Source organism: Crotalus tigris, unplaced genomic scaffold, assembly GCF_016545835.1.
Source record: "Crotalus tigris isolate CLP2741 ecotype Arizona unplaced genomic scaffold, ASM1654583v1 scf7180000017833.3397121, whole genome shotgun sequence".
In the NCBI taxonomy this organism is placed as follows: domain Eukaryota; kingdom Metazoa; phylum Chordata; class Lepidosauria; order Squamata; family Viperidae; genus Crotalus; species Crotalus tigris.
Window position 1 is genome coordinate 2,055,061 of NW_024096661.1, and position 20,192 is coordinate 2,075,252.

The following is a 20,192-nucleotide window of genomic DNA, read 5'->3' on the forward strand; positions in this document are numbered from 1 at the left end:
CATAAAGAGCTGTGGGGAGAGCTATTTATTTAGCGTCAAGCAGATATGTTTAGCAAAAGAAGTGGTCTCCATCCCACATTTCCAAAATGAACAGTAACATGTTTTGAGAAACAAACTCTCCCAAATTGTAGGCAGCCATATGTCCTTATTAAAGTAAATTCTTTGTTTCTAGCTTGGTGAGTTCATGAATACATTCATACAAATACCTTGGCAACTGTTTGGAAGTGGATTGCCGTTGTCTTCTGCTGGAATGCTTTTCCAACTGCCAAGTCTAGTTTAATTGTGCAGAAACGGGACGTCACAATGTAGAAGCTTTTTTAAACGTTTGATAAACAGTATTAACCTTGAAAACTGGCCCAGAAGGATACAGTGAATGATGGCATTGAAAGCCACTGAAAGATCAAGGAAGGCAGGATGGATGCATCATCTCATCTAGTCCCACTAAAGGTTATCTACAAATGCAATCAATGCCACCTCTGTACTATATCCCAGGCTGAAACCTGAGTGAAAAAAGATCCAGATAATTCATTTCCCCCCAGGGCTGTCTGGAACTGCAAACCTACCATCGTCTTCATTAACGTTACACAAAAATCTTGCAAACTCATCTCATCTGAAAGTCATGTCACACAATGTCAAGGGAATAATAAATGCTGCTTCTCACAAAATGCTTTGTAAAATTCTTGTGTTTTGTAAAATTGCTCTCATTCTTCATTAAACTGGTAGTAATTAGAATACTATTCATAATAAACACCACGGTCAGGACCTCACAAGTAACTTCCAGTGAATCCAACATTTTTATCCAAGATATGTTACCTTGGGGGTGAGGGTGGGAGAAACCCAGGAGACTTCCTATGCTGCATCACCAGATCATTTTAAAATTTTCCAGTAAAGGGACTCTTAAGCTCAGTGGTAAAACACTTGCTTCCCCAGTCTGGTAATGCCCAGATGTTTTGGGACTTCAACTTCCAGAATTCACATCCTATATTGTTGTCAAGCTGGATGGGAATCTGGGAGATGTACTTCCAAAGTAGTTACCTAGAAACCAAGAGCCTAGCAAAGGCTAAGAGACTGGACAGCCATTTGTCTGAAATCGTATAGGGCAGTGGTGGTGAACCTATGGCACGCATGCCAGAGGTAGCACTCAGAGCCCTCTCTGTGGGCACGCACGCCATCGCCCCAGCCCCGCCTCCCCCGTGGCCCCTCCTCACCAGCAGCCCCCCCAGAGGAGAATCACCCCTGAGCAGCGCAGCCAAGAACATGGCAGCCAGACAGTGGGGAGACTGCACTCACGCCCCGTCGCGCAGATGATGCTGTGGGGCGTGGGTGGAGGGCATGGCTGCCATAGCGCTGCTGGGCTGCTTGGATGATCTGCGGAGGGCCGTGGAGGCAGTGGGTGGCCCTGTGGGGTGGAGCAGGGACGGGCTGCGGGCAGGGGCGAAGCGGGGATGTGTGGGGGGTAGGGCCGATTTTGGGGCACTCGGTCTCTAAAAGGTTCGCCATCACTGGTATAGGGTTTCCTGCCTGAGCAGGGGGTTGGACTAGATGACCTCCAAGGTACCTTCCAACTTGTTTATTATTGTTATTGTTGTTATTATTATTAAGGCTGCTTTGTGATGAGGATGATTTCATCTTCATCGTCTGGTATGTAGAAAGTGATGGGAAGGACCCACTATTTCTTGAGATTTCAGTCCATTTTGACTCCTTGGTTTCAAAAAGGTATCCCATGAGATACAGAGATACAGAGGATTCCTGTTAAAAGTACGACCACAATTGAGCCCCAAATTTTTGTTGCTGAGTGTAAACATTTGTTAAGTGAATTTTGCCCCATTCTTTGACTTTTTTGCCATTGTTGTTAAATGAATCGCTGTAGTTATTAAGTTAGCAACACCGTTGTTAAGTTAATCTGACTTCTCCATTGACTTTGCTTGTAAGAAGATTGCAAAAGGGGATCACATAACCCCCCCCCCCGGACACTGCAGTGGTGATAAATACAAGCCCGTTCCCAAGATCGCGTGACCGTGGGGATGCTGCAATGGTTGCAAATGTGAAAAAGGACATAAGTCATTTTTTTTAGTGCCGTTGTAACTTTGCATAGTCATTAAATGGACTGTTGTAAATTGAGGATTACCTATAACATACTCTGCTTAGTTATTTGGAGTTAATTGTGTGATTGCTCAGTTCAGGTGTGCCCAACCTTTTGACTTGTCTGGACCGCGTTGAGTGAAAAGAGGAATTGTTTGGGGCCTCATGTAAAATATATCATATAGTAAGTATTGCTAAAATCACATAATAATGTTAAAAGTTTATGATCTTAACTGTCCAAAGCTGTATGCAGCCCATGGGCTGCAGGTTGGACACATCCTGGTTTAGTTGTAAATGTCACTTTCTTTTGTTTATAATAAACATTTTTCTTTTTACGAAAAAAGTTTCACAAATTGATTTGGCAAATGTTATTAATTTAACATCTGTTTTGGAGATGAAGTAAATAATTTAGGCACACCAGTTTACCTGCTTTCAGGAGTACACCATTTAATTACTACATTAGCTAGGTGCTGCTGCATAACCCATCTCACTGGAGAAACACTATGTTCTTTTGTTAAAAAAGAAATGAAATCCTTGACATTGAAAAATTAAGCAACAAATAGCTCTAAGATATATTAACTTTCTTGGCAGCACTGGTTATTTTATTCTATAAAGATTGATGCTTGCATATGATAAAAACAGATTAATTAAGAATGTATTCTTGAAGATTGTCAGAGAGCAAGTTGCTGTCTATAGTGCCCTGTTGGTATAACGTGGTAATAATTTTTAACCAGCATTGAATGACTGGGAAACTTCAGCCAGGTTGAACCAACTAAAAGAGGACGCCTGAGAATTATAGCACAGTGTGCTGTATGTGTCCAACCATTGTGATTTGCAAACCTTAGCTTATGTTTGCAAACTTAGGGTATGTTGTGTGAAGTCAGGCAGCTGAAGTTTAGTCACTAAATCATGGTTAGGTGCATTGTATCTTAGGTTTATGTGTGAATATGCTTTTTATGGGAGATGCTATCACAGACCTTTTGGAAAAATGTTTAGTTCGTTCATTCATTCATTCATTCATGTTATAGTTGTATCTCATTTAATTCTGTTGATCCTCATACATGTTGTATTTCATTACAGGAAGTCCTTGTTTAGTGACTGCCTTGTACAATGACCATTTGACCATATGAAAAAGTAGCTTTTCAATCGTCACATTTATGACCTTCACAGGTCTGTAAAGCTGAAATAAGATTATAAGCACAGTTATGGTCTCACTTAGTGACTGCTTTGCTTAATGATTGAGTTGCCGGTCCCAAGTGTGGATGCTAAATAAGGACTATCTGAATATTTGCCATGAACTTCTTCTTCCATCATGCTTTTACCAACTCAAGTGTTGTAGTCTAATGAGTACATAAAAGGCTAATGTGCACTTCCTGCTTATCTCATTGGGAGAGAACCAGCCAGCTCCTGTTCTGGAAGGGCAGGAACAGATGACCTTGGTGCCCTCAGCTCATCCCTACCCTGATAGGAAGGCAATGTCCACCTGAGCTTTCTTGCTCTGCATCAGACATATTTTTCTCCCTCTGCTGGCACAATCAAGGCAGTCGGCTTTGCCCACTGCACTTCATTGTGTTCTGCACCCGTCCTTCTGATCAAGTTGTTGGCAGGTGGGCGGGTGCTCCGTTGAGCCTCCTCTTCCCAATATCTGCCTTCAAGAGCCATCTCATCTTGGACCACTGGACTGCCTGCTTTTTAAAAACAGATTCAGCAAAGGAGCAATGAAATGCTTGCCATAGTTTTGTCTTTAATTGGAGGAGCTGAGAACAGCTCTGCTTGAGAAAAGATTCTCCTTCTAGTCTAGCGGTTCTCAACCTGTGGGTCGGGACCCATTTGGGGTCAAACAACCATTTCACAGGGGTCACCAAACAATGCAGTCTGCCATTTTTTCCCCCTTTTCCTTAGCTGTGCGTACTCCCTTTTATTCTATTGGCTTTTGAAAGCCAATAGAATAGACTCTCTTGAATAGAGTCTAATTCTATTGGCTTTTAAAAGCCAATAGGAATTGTCCAGACTGTCTCTGCCCTGCTGAGCCCGCCAAAAGTCCCATTCTGCAAATGGTGCTGCAAGTTGTCTGCAGTGAAAGTGAGCTGTCTGGAAGTTTCCACCCCTCCCTGCTGAGCAACTACTAAAAATGTAAGTAAAAGAGGGCCAGGGTTGGGAGGTGGGAGGCCGGCGGGCACAGGGAGGGTTGCTGGAGCGCGTGGGGCCCGGCGGGTGCCTTACCTCCCTTGGGCTGGGCCAGCTGGTGGCCCAGCCGGTGGTCGGCCTGCTCTGTCTGTGCCGCTTGCCAGCTACGCCTCGGCCTGCGCAGGGGGTGGCACCACGCATGCACGGCGCTCCCGGGCAGGGAAAAGTCCTCGACTTACGACCGGTTTAGTCCTCAACTTACGACCAGTTGGGGGTCACGGCATTAAAAAGGTTGAGAACCACTGTTCTAGTCAAATGACAGGAAGAACTTATCTTTTTTTAACCCGTTCTTAAAGGGATCACCTTATTAGACCAGAGAACAATTGAGGTGTGCTTTCCAGGAGTGGGTGAAAAGGGAAAAGAAGCAGGGAAATCCACCAAGTCAATAGCTACCCAAACAGGACACCCGACCATCACTGTGACTTAAGTGGTAAAAGAGGTAAAATCCAAATATTCCCTTAAATTTCATTTCCAGATGGTTTACACGCAGGAGATAGGAAATTAAAGGCTTTTGTGCCCCAGAGTCCAAAGTATCCAGTAACATAAAATGTGGTCCATGGTACCCAGTCATTATGCAAAAGTATTGAAAACTGCCAGTTGCTGATTTATCTCTGAAGCAGGCTAGCATTGTTTGTTTTGAGATATCTGTTTTGGTGTTGTTGTTGTTTTTTAATTTTTCAACTGGAGAGCAGCAGTGAATGAGTCATCCAGGGCTGTTCTTGTTAACGCATTATTTAAAAGTGGATTTCAGCTTTGCCTCATGGCTAGGAGTGTGAAATTCGCATCTGTTTTGTCAGCTACATATAAAACCTTTTTGGAATGTAATATACTCCTTCGTGGTTGATGGACACATCTGCACAGTTCCCTTGGCAACAGTGTGAGAGTGGTTTATCACTGGCTTTTTCTGAGATGCTGACAGAAAACAACAAAGCTCAGAAAGCACCAAGGGCCCCACAGTTGTCTGAGATGGTTTGTCAGCTTCCCAGTCTAACCCATAATCTTGGGATTTCCAGGTGGATCTCATTTCAAGTATTTATCAGATTCAACCCTGCTTGCTCTTTTGAGATCAAGCAGGGTTGGCTAAATGCTACAATAGTGGTCCCATAAGCAACTCTTTGGAAGAAAGAGTGATCATTGTCTTAAAATGCTGTCTTTTCTGCTAAGCTTGTTAGGGGACAGTTGCATCAAATTCTCTTTCTTCCTTTCCTTTGAGGGATTAGTAGAGTAACTGGTGATCTGTGTGAGATAAAGCACCTGGAGATCCTTCAGGTGCACAGAGAGAGAGAGTGAGGGAGATGCCCTCAAGGGAAATAGGCCAGAACCGTTATATAAGCAAAGAGAGCTGAAACATTCCTGAAGTCCTGGGAAACAAGAAAATATTCGGAAAAGACACAAGTAGGTATTTCCATGATTCATTAGGACAGTGATGACGAACATTTTAGAGACCGAGTGCCCCCAAACCGCCCCAGCCTGCCCCCGCTCTGCCCCGCCCCGCCCTGCCTCCAGCCCACCCCCGCTCCATCCCCACCCCGCCCACCCGCAGGGCCACTCACTGCCTCCATGGCCTGCCGCAGATTGCCAGGTGGCCCAGCAGTGCCATGGTGGCCATGCCCTCTGCCCGCGCCCCACAGCATCAACTGTGCATGATGGGGCGTGAGGGTGGAGTCTTGTCCTCGCTGCCTGGCTGCCATATCATTGGCTATGCTGCTCTGCATGGGCCATGCTCGGGGGTGGCTCTCCTCTAAGAGGGCTGCTGGTGAGGAGGGGGCCGTGGGGGGAGGCGGGACTGGGACAATGGCACGCGTGCCCACAGAGAGGGTTCTGAGTGCCACCTCTGGCATGCATGCCATAGGTTCGCTACCACTGCACTAGGATTTAAGAGGGAGGGGAGGTAAAATACAACCAGATGAGCAAGAGTCTGTTATCATGTCATAGCTTAATAAAGTATATTTTTCCTGTGATGTCAGTTTCCTGATCTGGGTTAACTTGTAGGCCAGGGGTGTCAAACTCGAAATGTCATGTCACGTGTTGCGACGTATCGTGACTTTTTTCCCATTGCTGGCAATAGGGTGGGCACAGTTCGCCATGACGCATCTGGCCCGTGGGCTGGCAGTTTGACACCCCTGTTGTAGGCTGACAACAAGCCTCTTCTCATGTTACATGTAGTCCTCGACTTACGATCACAGTTGGGACCAAAAGTTCTGTTGCTAAGCAAGGTGGTGGTTAAGTGAATTTATAACCTTTTTTGCCATGTTTATTAAGCAAATCACTGCAGTTATTAAATGAATCCTGCGGTTGCTAATCAGATCCGGCTTTCCTCATTGACTTTGGTTGTTGGAAGCTGACTGGGAAGGTCACAAATGGTGGCGACATGATGCTAGGAAACTGCAAACATCATAAATACATGCTAGTTGCCAAACGCTCAAATTCTGATCACATGACCATGGGGGTGCTGCAACGGTCATAACTGTGAAGGCCACTCAAAAGTCACTTGATTCAGTGCCTTGTAACTGAATAGTCACTGAACAAACAGTTGTAAGTTGAGGACCATCCGTATATAAACTGGAAAAGAAAGGCAGGAAAGAGAAAGTGGCTCCCTGTTTCCATCCCTCCAGATTTGGATGGATAAATTTAATTAATAATTCTAGTACTGAAGAAGTCTCAGCTAATATATATTTAAAATATGGTTTATTGAGATATCCTGTTTCTTCTCCCCTTCCCTGATCCAAAGAGGTGTCATCTTTGACTCTCAAGAGGATAGCACGTCCCTGGCAGATCTGGTGTGCAATTTGGGATGGTGGTTGTGGATTCATGGTGCCCATTTGGAGAGCAGATGGCAGATCTGGCTAGGGGGCTTTTGCATAGACTCATCTTGTGTACACATTGTACATGTTCTTGGACCAGTGGCCTTGCTCACAGTCACTCATATCTTAGTTACTTCTTGGCTGCATTACTGCAATGAGTTCTACATGGGGATGCCCTTGAAGACCATTTAGAAGTTAGATAAGATAAGATAACCTTTATTGTCATTTTTTTTACTGTGGGCACAACGGCACACATCAAAAAATGAAATTTAGTTGCCCGCTCTCAAAGTGAAACACATACCTGACACACACCTAAACATACTATATACAACATATGTATAGACCCACACTCCTACATATATGTAACAAATAAATATTAAATACTGTCCATCTTGAATATATAATGGAAAGAGGAAGCTTGAGAGTTCACAAGGTTAATGCTGTATGGAATGAAATTATGGCTGAATCTGGATGCTTTGCTACGGATACCACGAAGCCTCCTCCCAGATGGTAACAAGGAAAACAGATTGTAAAAAGGATGTGTAGTGTCCCAGATAATCTTACGGACTGCAACTGGTCCAGAATGCAGTAGTGCACTCAGTTTTGATACCCCATCGTTTGCCATATTATACCCAAACACATATTGCTGCATGAGTTCTGCTGGTTTCTAGCTCCTTTCCAGGTGCAATTTTTTGAATGCTGGTTTTTATTATTCCTTTTATGTTTCAATCATAAAAGCTGTCCAGAATTAGGTTATATAAAGTGAGCTTTTTAAATGAGAAAATGAATAAGGCCCAGTACTCTTCAATATCTTCATCAATGACTTAGATGAGAGAATAGAAGGGAAACTCATCAAATTCACAGATGACACCAAATTAGCAGGAGTAGCCAACACCCCAGAAGACAAACACAGGATCCAAAAAGATCTTGACAAACTTGAACAACAAAATGAGTTTCAATGTGGAGAAAAGCAAAGTCTTACATTTAGGCAGGAAAAACCAAAGGCACAAATACAGATTGGGAGAGACCTGGCTCAAAAACAATGACTGTGAGAGGGACCTTGGAGACCTAGTGGACGATCACTTGACTATGAGCCAAGTGTGCAGCAACAACCAAAAAAGTTAACAAAATCCTGGGTTTTATAAACAGAGGCATAGAATCAAGATCACGAGAAGTACTATTACCGCTTTATAAAGCCCTAGTAAGAGCACACCTAGAATACTGCAGCCAGTTTTGGTCCCATATCACAAAAAAGATGTTGAGGGAAAAAATTCAAAGAAGAGCAACTAAGATGATCAGGGGCCTGGAGACTAAAACATATGAAGAACAGCTGTAGGACTTGGGTTTAGCTAGTCTAAAAAAAAAAGAAGTAGGGGAGACATGATAGCAGTGTTCCAGTATCTGGGGGGCTGCCACAAAGCAGAGGGGGCCAGGTTGTTTACCAAAGCACAGATGGAAGGACAAGAAACAACAGTTGGAAACTGACCAAAGAGAGAAGCAACCTGGAACTAAGGAAAAATTTCCTGATAGTGAGGACAATCAACCAGTGGAACAACTTGCCCCCAGAAATCATGGGTGCTCCATCATTGGAGATTTTTAAGAAGAGACTGGACATCCACCTGTCTGAGACAATATAGGTTCTCCTGGGGTCCCTCTGTTTGAGTAGGGGGCTGGACTAGAAGATCTCCAAGGTCCCTTCCAGATTCTATTCTATTCTATTCTATTCTATTCTATTCTATTCTATTCTATTCTATTCTATTCTATTATGTAAATATGTATAAAAAATTCAGTAAACAGGCAAGGAGAAATATTGGAGTGTGAGGACATTCTGAATCCTGACTTCTGCAGTCACCTTTTCATTTTGTTTCTCTTTTGAAAATGATTGTGATGCCCTGAAATGGATTATTCCATTTCTGACATAATTGCAAAGACTTGATCTTGTGCATGTGCTGCAAGGTGGTTTGGAAAGTCTTAAGTCCTCATTTCTTTTTTTTTTCATGTAACATTGGTAGGGTACAGCTCTCATACCAGTCCCTTTTTGCCAAATCCTGTAAATTTATCTGCTGGCTGCATCTTGGTTTTCCTTGGCACACAGGTTTCAAAAGACAGCAAGTATACTTCATTTGGAAGGCTGGGACCTACTTTTTGGATGGCATGCCTATTTAATATTTAATAAAAAAGTGGATTGGGTTTTTAAGTCTCATATTATAAGAATCTCTTTGTTAAGAGTGTGGAGAAAGTATTATAAAAGTGACTTCAAAATACCATTATGGGCTATACCTCGGCATGCCATAGAAGGTATAAGGAAAGGGGTAAATATGGATAAGGTCTCTTACGCACAGTTACTAAGATGGGATGGCCAAGACTGTCAGTTAAAATCTTTGGAAGAATTAACACATGAAAATTTAACTTATTCATGGTTCCAATATAGACAAATAGTGGATAGATGGAAGATGGATGGTAAAATGGGCTGGCTTAGAGAAGATGGAATTTTTTTAAAAGAAGTAAGAGACCAAAGGCCAACCCATATTAAGAGAGTTTATGGGGTTTTAGTGGAATTAGATTCAGAACCTGAATTAGTTAAAGATTGTATGATTAAATGGGCACAGAATATTGGTGAAACGATTTCAATGGATATTTGGGAACTTATTTGGATAAGAAATGTTAAATTCACACAAGCGCAAAATTTAAGAGAGAATTTTTATAAGATGTTTTATAGATGGCACCTTGACCCAAAGAAAATGTCCATTATGTACCCTAATCTACAGCCGAAATGTTGGAGATGTGGATACTTGGATGCTACCTATTATCATATTTGGTGGACCTGTAAACATATAAAAGCTTTTTGGATTAAGATATGGTGGAATATTCAAAGAATTTTTAAAAGGAGGGTAAAATTTACGCCGCAATTATTTTTATTAGGTATTGTTATTGACTGTGATGCTAAAGAGGTTACATTGATGTTAAATTTGATTACAGCCGCTAGGCTATTAATAGGACAATATTGGAAGAAGGAATCTTTGCCTACTTTACAAGAATGGTTTTATAAAGTTTCGTATTTGGCAGAAATGGCAAAGATTTCGGCTTTCTTAAAGGAGCAATCTCAAGAAAAATTTTTTGCGGTATGGGAAAAATGGATAAATTTCATACAATATAATTTGGATATGGAAAAATATTATTTAGCTTTCTCATAATTTGTAATGAATGCTATTTCTTTCTTTCTTTCTTCTTTTTCCTTTTTATATATATATAATTTTTATGTATTATTATTCATATATATTTTTCGTCTATTTTCTTCCTTTTTCTTTCTCTCTCTCTTTTCTTTTTTTCATTTTTTTATTTTTTTTTTTTTTTTTTTTTCTTAGTATATATTACTTATTTTAAAGTTTATGTTATGCATATTATTATTATATATATTATTATTGTGATTTTTAATCATTATTATTAACTATTTTATAAATTGTAAATGTTATTTTTAAAAAATTTGTTAAATAATCCTATATCCAGTTCTGGGAAGTCGGGGGGGGGTGGGGGGGTTGGGGAGGGGGGGGGTGGATTTTTATTTGTAAAACTTTTGAAAAATTTCAATAAAAAAAAAAAAAAAAAAAAAAAAAAAAGACAGCAAGTAGATGGCAGCCAAGAGATATATTAAAAAAACCCTTTCCATTGCTGCCCTTTCATTGATCAATAATTACAAAGTTTTTCTTTTTATTTTAAGTTCACCAGTTAAAGATGTAAAGGGAAATACAAACCAGAGTTTTGATGTACTGGGTGAAGTTGATCAGGACAGGAAATTCATTTGAGAGAGTTACCTATCAGGGCCCTTGGTATGTTGCAGGTTGCGCAAGCAGCAGTGCAACAAGGAGCTGTTGTGGATGTGTGGTAAAGGCACACTATGATAAGAGCAAGACTTAGAGTGGCAAGGTTTCAGGCTGGATGTGTGGATGTAGCTTTTGAACATGTTAAAAAGTAGTTCAGACGTTTTCCTAGTTCAAACCTCCAAATATCACTAGCAGAAAAATTGCAGACACAAACAGACATAAGCTGCCAACAATAACATGGAAAAAACCCTAGCATTTTTACTTCAAGAAAACTAGCCAGCTTAGGAGAGGGTCAAGATAGTCTTTTTTATTATTTTGCAGGATACACAAATGCAAATTTAAAATGTATCTTTATTCCTTGATGGATCTGTAACATTTCCTGGAAGAATGCTGGATTTGAGTCAAGATTATGGATTTCACTTATTTTTATTTATTTATCTTACTTATATCCTGCCTTTATTATTTTTGTAAATAATTCAAGGTGATAAACACACACAATATGGCAAGCTGATAAGAAACTTATTCACCAAAGCCTATTTTGTGACTATTATTTTAATGTTCCCACTACAAAAGGAAAGTAATCCTAAAAAGTTTTAAGAGCTGTGTAATATCAGGGGGAAAGTGTTCTACCTTGCTTGTTTTTTGAGGGGTTTTTTTGGCTAGTTTTTGATAGCAAATGCACGTTCCTCCCTCTTTTGGTTTAGGAAGGGGAATATAAAAATGTGATTCATTCACTCTGAAGAAGTACAGACTGTTCTCTCATTTTAATTTGGTGCATGAGCAGTTTGGACCTCAAATGTTCCACCAAAGAAGCTGGCATTTTTTTGTTAATCTGAAAGGACAGTTTTTTGATCTAAGTTAAAGAATGTACTTTTCACATACACAAATAGTGGGAGTTTCTTGTGTGAAGCATCTTTCAGTGGAGTTTTTTTGGGTTGTTTTTTTTTTTTTTTTTTTTTTTTGCTCTTTAAATCTCTGCTCCTGAAGGATGAAGTCTGACAGTTTGGAGACATACAGTGGGGCTGAGTTGTTCAAGAGCACAGTCTGAGTGGGATTTATGATATGCTTAAAACCTCACAAAATTATAGCTGGAAGAAATTTGGGCATGGGTGACTGGTGGATACACACCCACACCCGGGAGGTAGTATTTTGTGAAAATGAGCATCTCAATAAGAGAAGGAGATTCAGCGCTGCTATCTTGTAACAGAAAGGCTGTGAAGAGGTGGTCAGGCTTGCAAATGGGCATCCTGAAGGGTCTACAAAATAGAGGTTGGTTACCAGAAAGTCCTGAGTCTATGCTCTGCAGAGGGTTAGAATATACTACTCTGGGTGTACTCTAATGACTGTAATTCTTATTAAATGTGCGAATTGCTGAGGAGCTGATCAAAAATCTCTCCCCTCCCTGTAGTTTGGCTGTGTTTGGTTTCTAGCTTTGTAATCTTTGCTGCTTACTTCGCCACTCCTTTCTCCTTTTCAGGTTTTTTTTTGGGGGGGGGGAAGGAATTGCTGCTGCTGCTGCTGCTGCTACTGCTCTCTTTTGTTTACAAGATGTGTTGACTGTGTATTTCGTTTCTCCCTCTCCAGCTGCTCCAATGCACAGATGCAGAAGATGGCTTAGCAACAGACCAACCTTCTCCCATGCTGGGGTCCCTCTGTGCCCGGACTGATGTGAATCTTTTGTTTTGGATTGAAGAAACTTGTTCCGAAAGCCATTCTTCCCTAATTCATGAGCCAGCAGGATGTGATCGCCGTCCTTTCAGAACGCCTTCTCATAGCTGCCTACAAAGGGCAAGTGGATAATGTGGTGCAGCTTATCAACAAGGGTGCCAAGGTAGCTGTTACCAAGGTAACAAGAGAAAAAAAAACTCCTTACAAATTCACTGAGAGCTAAGCTTACTCCCAAAGTATTTTTTTTTTCCTCCTGTGATAAATGTCTTCTGGCTTTTGAAAGTGGAATTGTTCCAGAGACTGGTATGGATGGATGGGTGTGTGGGTTGTTTTTTTTTTTTTTCATTCTGCAGTTGCATTTAGGTGTCAAATAATTTTCCTTCTCTTCTGCTGTTTTTTTTTTCCCCTCTGAAAGGGGAAGAAGCAAAATGCTTTGGCTAATAAAATGTGCAGTTTTCAAAGCAGATTTTGCATTTGTGTTGGCAAGATTGAGTGCGGTGAAGTGGAGGCTGGGGACAAATTGAACCAAGGTCCTTTGGGGGTTTCCTGAGATGGAGAAATGGAGGTGGGATTAAATACACTTTAGAAGGAGGAAAGCATTTTGGGGGGAACAACAGGTGCTACATCATGTATTTCATAGTTTCAAATGGCTGAGACCATGTTGAATGCTTGTAGTGTATTGTATGTTGTGCCCATTCTACTAATTCTCCAAATGAAGATTTTAAAGTAGTGAATCAGACTTACAAAACCTCGAACTAGTCCATTGAGTGCCATCAAAATTTAGCTTCAGATAAGATTTTTTTTGCAACCATGAAGCTTAAAAATGGGGGACTGTTAAAAAACAAAAAGCCCCCAAATTCTCAGTTGTCTTCATCTTTCTCGGGAGAAGGATTTATTCCTCTGATGTTGTTCAAAGAGACACAATTGACAAGCAACTCCTTGCTGATTCTGTTCTGAAAGGATCTCAGCCTGTAAACTGGGAAAGTAGCTGTGATCTGACTTGATTGCCAGGTTTTTGTGCTTCACTCCAGATACCACAATGATCAGGAAAATGTAGATAAGGAATCAAAGTTGCATGCAGTTTCTTCCTCTGAACAAAACAAGTTCTAAATAAGATCAGGGAACCACATTCTGACAACACTGTCAGTTTTAACACACACACACACACACACACACACACACACACCCAAAAGAGAGAAGAACTGATGGCTCACTTATCTATAAATTTAAGAATGGCTTCTGCTATCTGCCAGTGAAAAGAAATTATTTTCCTCTCTCTTCTTATGTTTCTTCACCTTCTTTCCTTCCTTCATTTATATATGTGTATTCTACTTCTTTTGATAGTTTCTTGGGCTGGTGCATCACAACTCGGATTTGTAGACATTAAAGTAGTAGGTGTATATCTAAAAAAAAAAAAAGGCAGAATGCAAAGCAAACACAAATGTGTTTGTATTCCTCAGTATTATATAAATAAGCTTACCAGTAAGAGATGATTGACTACAGTTCATTGTTAGGTGTACATGTTTAGCAGTATGTCTGTGTTTACCTTAGAGTAAAGTATTGAAATGACATTATAAGTGAAAGTTGGGGGGGGGGAGTCTGTCTGTAAGGACCTACCTCAGCTAAGACACTGTCTTAGTTTAGGAAAATAAAATGAACTGTATGGTGGATCAAGAATTGGTTTACAGACAGAATGTATCATGTTTCCATGAAAATAAGACCCAGTCTTATATTTTTTGTGCCTCCAAAAGAGGCACCAGGTCTTATTTTCAGGGGATGTCTTACTTTAGGACCGGCAGAGGCAGGCCTCCTATGCCCCGACACCTGTCATGCCACAGCTTGACTTTTTCAGCCGCTGCTTGCCACTGCTTGTGGCCAGACATCACGTTTCGCTGGTGTTTCAGGCCGCTGCCATCCTTGTGGCGGGAGGCTGCTTGGTACTTCAGGGCGGTGCCGCCACTTGCGGCTGCATGCCATGTGGCGCTGCTCATGGCAATGCCGCCCTCGCGGCAGGAGGCTGTGCAGTGTGTTGTGTTGTGACGTGTGCAAATGGTGGCACTGGCCCGAAGCCCCACATGGCCTCCTGCTGCGAGTAGCCACACTGGCCCAAAGCACTGTGTGGCCTTCCACGAGCAGCAGACGGGCCCAAAATACTGCATGGGCCCCTGCGATGAGCAGTGACACCAGCCCAAAATGCTGTGCAGCCTCCTGCCCTAAGCAGCGGCACCAGCACAACTGGCGCGATGAGCCATGCATCCGCAAGCGGCCATAGAAGAATTTGGGCAATGGTGCAACAGGTGTCGGGGTGTGGGAGGCCTGGCTGCAGCAGGCCTACCATTGAGGTAAGTGGGTGCAGCTTACCACTCCCGCCCTAGCTTGATGTTTAGGTGTGTGCATCGCCCCAAAATTAGGGCTTATTTTGGGGGTAGGGCTTATTTTCGCGAAAACACGGTATCAGAGTTCTTTGAAATAACTCATTAAACATTTTTTGTATTTGGGTTCAGCTGAAATTGTAAAATTGACTTTTGAAACCTTCTGTTTCCTAGAATTGTTTGGAATAGTGGCTGGATGCGGGCGTAGACATTTTTGCATTTGTTGGTTTCGTTGCAGTTAGCTTTGTACTTCAATAACACCTAATTACAGTAATTTTAAGACGTGCAGTGCATAATTTAAACCCATACAAGAGTCAAGATGCTAGCTTTCCCAGTCATCATAGATGCAAAGCTGGAAAATAAAGGGCAGAACAGTTGGTTCCACCAATATTTGGCAGGGGATGCCATGAATGGTGAAAACGGGTAATTATTGCAGTCCTGTTTTAAAACAGGATAATCTTTTAGATGTTGTGCTTCATATGCTATTCAGCTCAGTACTTCGACTTACAACCACAATTGGACTGGAATCTTGGTTGTTGAGCAAAGCAGTTGCTAAGTGAGATGTCACACAAGTGCTTTGCTCAATGATAGCAATTCCAGCACACCTGATTGTGATTGTTTAGGGATTATGTGGGTGGTTAAGCAGATGGAGCCCCAGATAAGGAGTGCAAGGTGCCTTGGGGGGGGGGAGACCCTAGGAGGCTCTGATCAGGAGCTGAAAATCCTCCCTGCTGAAATCCAAGCAGGATTTCACCCCTTGAATTGAGAGACTGTGTGTGTGTGTGTGTGTGTGTGTGGCCTGTGCTGGGTCTCCCAAGGATGTCCCTTTCTTTATCACACTGTCTCTGCTCAGGAGCTGAAAATCTTACCTATTGAAATACTGTATAAAAAGGAGACTGGGAAATAATTTGATTTAATTTTATTGGTGATCTAAATGGAAGTTGTTTTGTAAAAAGCTATTTTTTGCTGAATCTAAAAATCTTTTTGTTTCTGTGGGAGTGAATTCAATTTGCGTGGAGTTCTTTGTTTACTTTCCATGACAGCAGCCCAATGGCCTTTTATAAATAGGGCGATTCCACAAGTAAGAGTGATATTCCATGCGATTAATATAAATAAAAACAACATAACATTCTATTTGGTACTTCTTGTTAAGTATCAGAATAAAGTGTCTTTCACCCAAGATATATCAGCTACATTTCTAATAGAATTGTATTAGACTTTTTCACCCTTTAAATGGCAAACTTCTGCTCTTCTACCAGTTCCATTTAAAACTGGCCTAGGAAAGAACGTAAGAATTGGCCTGGTGGATCAGGTCAAGGTCCATTTTTATCCAGCATTTTGTTTCTTACAGTGGCCGACCAGTTCCTTCTAGAGCAGGGGTCCCCAACCCCCGGTCTGTGGACGAGTACCGGTCCATAGCATGCCAGCAACCGGTCCACACAAACAAGCAAAGCCCCATCCATGGCATGCAGGCAGCACACAAAACCATGCACTCTCTGGTCTGTGGAAAAACCTTTCTCCACGGAACTGGTCCCTGGTATCCAAAAGGTTGGGGACCTCTGTTCTAGAGTGCTCCTAAGCAGGAGATGGAGACATCTTTTCCTGCCTGGTTTTCTTACAACTCTGGCCCCAAATCACTCAATGAATTTCCATGGCTGAGAGCAGTCTTGAACCTGGATCTCCCCAGTCTTAGCACAACACCATAACCACCACAACATCAAACCATCTTTGGCCATTTCTATATCTTTGTGGTAATGATTTTCACAGGTTAATTATATGCTAGGTGAAGACATACAGTAGTCCTTGACTTACAGTCATTCATTTAGTGGCTGTTCAATGTTTAAAAGGCACTAAAAAAAAAAAGCAGCTTACACACTTACAACCGTTGTAGCATCCCCACAGTCAGGTAAATCAAAATTCAGATGCTTGGCAACAGACATATATTTGTGATGGTTGCAGTGTCCTGGGGTCATGTGATCATTATTTACAATCTTCCTGGCTGACTTCCAACAAGCAAAGTCAATGGGGGAAGCCAGATTCGCTTAACAACCATGTGATTCACTTAACAGCAGCAAGGTTTGTTTAACAACCGTGGCAAAAAAGATTATAAAATTGGGTGTGCCTCAGTTAACGACCCCCTTGCTTAGTAGCGGAAATTCTGGTCCCAATTTTGGCCTTAAGTGAACCCGCATTTCCTTTCTTGTCTATTCAAATCTCCTGCCCATCAGCTTCACTAAATGACCTAATGACAATTCCTGATATTTCGAGAGGGAAAAAAATTCCCTATCTGCACTGTCCGTGCTATGCATGACTTTATATAATTCAATTATTTTCCTTTTGTGATCATCTTTTTTTTCTAACCTCAGGGTCCCAAGTAATCTTAAGCTTTCTTCTAAGGAAAGTATTTGCGCCCCCCTGCCCTGAAAAGTACATATAGCATCACCTCTGCTCTCTCCTACCATGCAGTACCATGCAGGTCTCTGTCCATCAGATGGCTGAACCAACCTCCACCCTGCCTTGCCCCCCCCCAAGATTAAATCTTCTTTGCAAGACATTGACTTTAAACAGAAGAGTCTGGGAAGTGAAATTATAATATGTGTCTGTAAAAGAGCAGTGCCCTGCCAGATGTCCTGCTGCCAAGCTGGTAGGAAAAGAAAAGAAAACAAAAAGACTTCATAACCTCTGACCTCTGCTGGAAAAAATATGTCAGCGCTGGTGACAGAATGATATCCTTTGCCAAAACTGAGGCAAGGAGAAAACTAAGAAAGGTCATACTGCATTCTCCTAGTGCAGGGGTGTCAAACTGCTGGCCCACGGGCCGGACGCATCTCGTGGAAGCCATGCCCACCCCATTGCCGGCAATGGCAAAACAGTCCCGATACATTGCGCGACGTCATGTGACGTCATGAGTTTGACATGCCTGTCCTAGTGTGAAATATCTGAGGAGATTTGCAGGGAATTGCTGGAAAATTGCTACCTGAGATCATCTTCTCACACCTGAGAGCTTCACTTGGTTATACTACTACACTTTTGTATGCAATACTAGTGTTTAGTATTATGTGAACAAGCCTTGGGTTCCCCACCAATGTTTGTGTTCAAGGAGCAATTGGAAATGTTCACATCTCTTCATAACAAATTTCAGTGGATGGTAATGTCCAAATTTTACATAAACTTGTTTTCCCAATCTGTGGGAAAGACTAAGCATAGCTAAGACTTTAAAGCAATTGAAAGCTGACCCTTAAGGAGAATTTGAAAGTGCATAAGCCTTCCCCATATTTTCACCTAAAGTCCTTACAGATTGGTAGTCTGGGACTCTTTAAGGTGTTCCAAAGTTGAAGTCATACAGCAGGAAGGTACCAAAGTTTGAGAAGGCTAGTTTAGTGTTATGACCAGACAGGTTGATATGTGAATCTACCTGATAATTGCTTGCATAATTTTCTTTTGGCAAACCAGAACATCTTGCCTTTGGAGCACGTGATACATACAAGTTGCCAACCTATAGCACACTTTCATAGAATGTCCAATAACACTTAGTGGACATTCTGAACAAATGCAGATACCCCTCAACTTATGTCCATTCATTCACTGACTTCAAAATTATGACACTGCTAAACAAAGGGAATTACAACTTGTACCCAAAATTACAGTTGTTGCAGTGTCCTGTGGTCATGATAAAAATTAGGCTGCTTGGTAACGTGTTCACTCTTATTACTGTGGGGGTGCTGCAGCTCCCCATCTCTTCCTCTCTCTAGGCTGCCCTGCACAGTGGCACTTGGCCCCAGTACTGTGGGTTTGAAGTAGAGGCCCAGTCTCAATCAGCTGCCATTACCTCAGGTCTTGACTTTAGCCCTAGTGCTCCTTCTGCCATTGAGAAATGCCACCTATCTGCCCTCTGATGTAGGCCACCTCAACCCTGTAGCAGTGCCGAGCCTGGACCTGAAGACAGAGGCCTGGAGCCTTCAGTTTCAGGGAATTTGCCACTATTCTTGGCTTTGCATTAGCCTTGTGTGTGATAAATCTTGCAGTCTCCTCATGAAGAGCAGCTGTCTGGAGCACTTGTGGGTGATCTCATGTCCTCTTCTTATTTGGAGAGGAATGACTGAAGATCTGGCCTACTTGCTATCTCTTCATTCCGCCATAGTTGTCAGTTCTGCTTTTCACAGAGCTTTCACTGTTTCTTCCCTGGAAATCTCATTTTTGCTCATAATACCCTTGTTGATGGAGATGGAAAAGCTTTTATTTTATTTTTGCCAGCTTTATCTTTCCCTGGAGCACCCTGGCACCGTCTCCAACAGCACTCTGGAATTTCCCCAAGCTTCTGAAGCAGATTTTCAAAAGGACAGAAAATTTTGCAAAGAGAGAAAAATTAATAAAAATAACATTGTCTGATGGGTTTTTTTGTTTGTTTTGTTCATAGGATCTAATCTTTATTTAAAAAACTGAGTGATATTTTTTAATATTATAGCATTTGGGAGTTTTTATTTGGTGAAGCAACCACTATCCATATAGGCTTTCAGACATTAATAACATCGTGGTCTCAGCTTTCCAGGATTGAAAAAAGATTTCTGCCTTCTCTTTTCTTGACTGGAGGTTGTTAAATCAAGGCAGGTTGAAGAAAACAAGGGTGAAAGTTTAGATTTAATGATAATTCAGGTATGTATAATCTGGTAAACACTTCATAAGAAGTATTCTGCAGGTTCAGACATATACTTAAGCTTCTTCTGAATTCTATATTTGTTAGAAATAGGGTTACTATGCATTTTTATTGATAAGAATCTCTTTCAGTTAATCTCTGGTGGTATTTTACTCTTATAGTTCTGAAAAACATGTTCATTTTCATGTTAATAATAATAAAGTTGGAGGTCATCTAGTCTAACCCCCTGCTGAGGCAGGAAACTCTATACCAGTGGTTCTCAACCTTTTTAATGCCGTGACCCCCAACCGGTCATAAGTCGAGGATTACTCAACTGGTCGTAAGTCGAGGACTACTCAACTGGTGCAGCACCATTTGCAGAATGGGACTTTTGGTGGGCTCAGCAGGGCAGAGACAGCCTGGACAATTCCAATTGGCTTTTGAAAGCCAATAGAATTAGACTCTATTCAAGAGTCTATTCTATTGGCTTTCAAAAGCCAATAGAATAAAAGGGAGGAGCACAGCTAAGGAAAAGGGGAAAAAATGGCGGACTGCATTGTTTGGCGACCCCCCGTGAAATGGTTGTTCGACCCCAAATGGGGTCCCGACCCACAGGTTGAGAACC

At 41.7% G+C, this 20,192-nt stretch overlaps 1 protein-coding gene across 7 annotated transcripts in view; it reads left to right on the forward strand.

The window, feature by feature from the left end:
- The window catches only part of ANKRD6 (ankyrin repeat domain 6), a 99,813-nt gene that overhangs the window by 37,328 nt on the left and 42,293 nt on the right, over positions 1–20,192 (forward strand). For 5 of the 7 annotated variants that reach the window (XM_039343119.1, XM_039343123.1, XM_039343118.1 and 2 more), the window contains exon 2: positions 12,479–12,740. Coding sequence is in view for 2 of the 7 variants with exons in the window: in XM_039343124.1 (XP_039199058.1) it covers positions 12,621–12,740 (120 nt within the window). In the remaining 5 variants the exon portion in view is untranslated. Of the gene's footprint in view, positions 1–4,190; positions 4,216–11,906; positions 12,164–12,478; positions 12,741–20,192 lie in introns of those variants that run through there. The other 2 variants (XM_039343121.1, XM_039343120.1) reach the window with 2 other exon arrangements.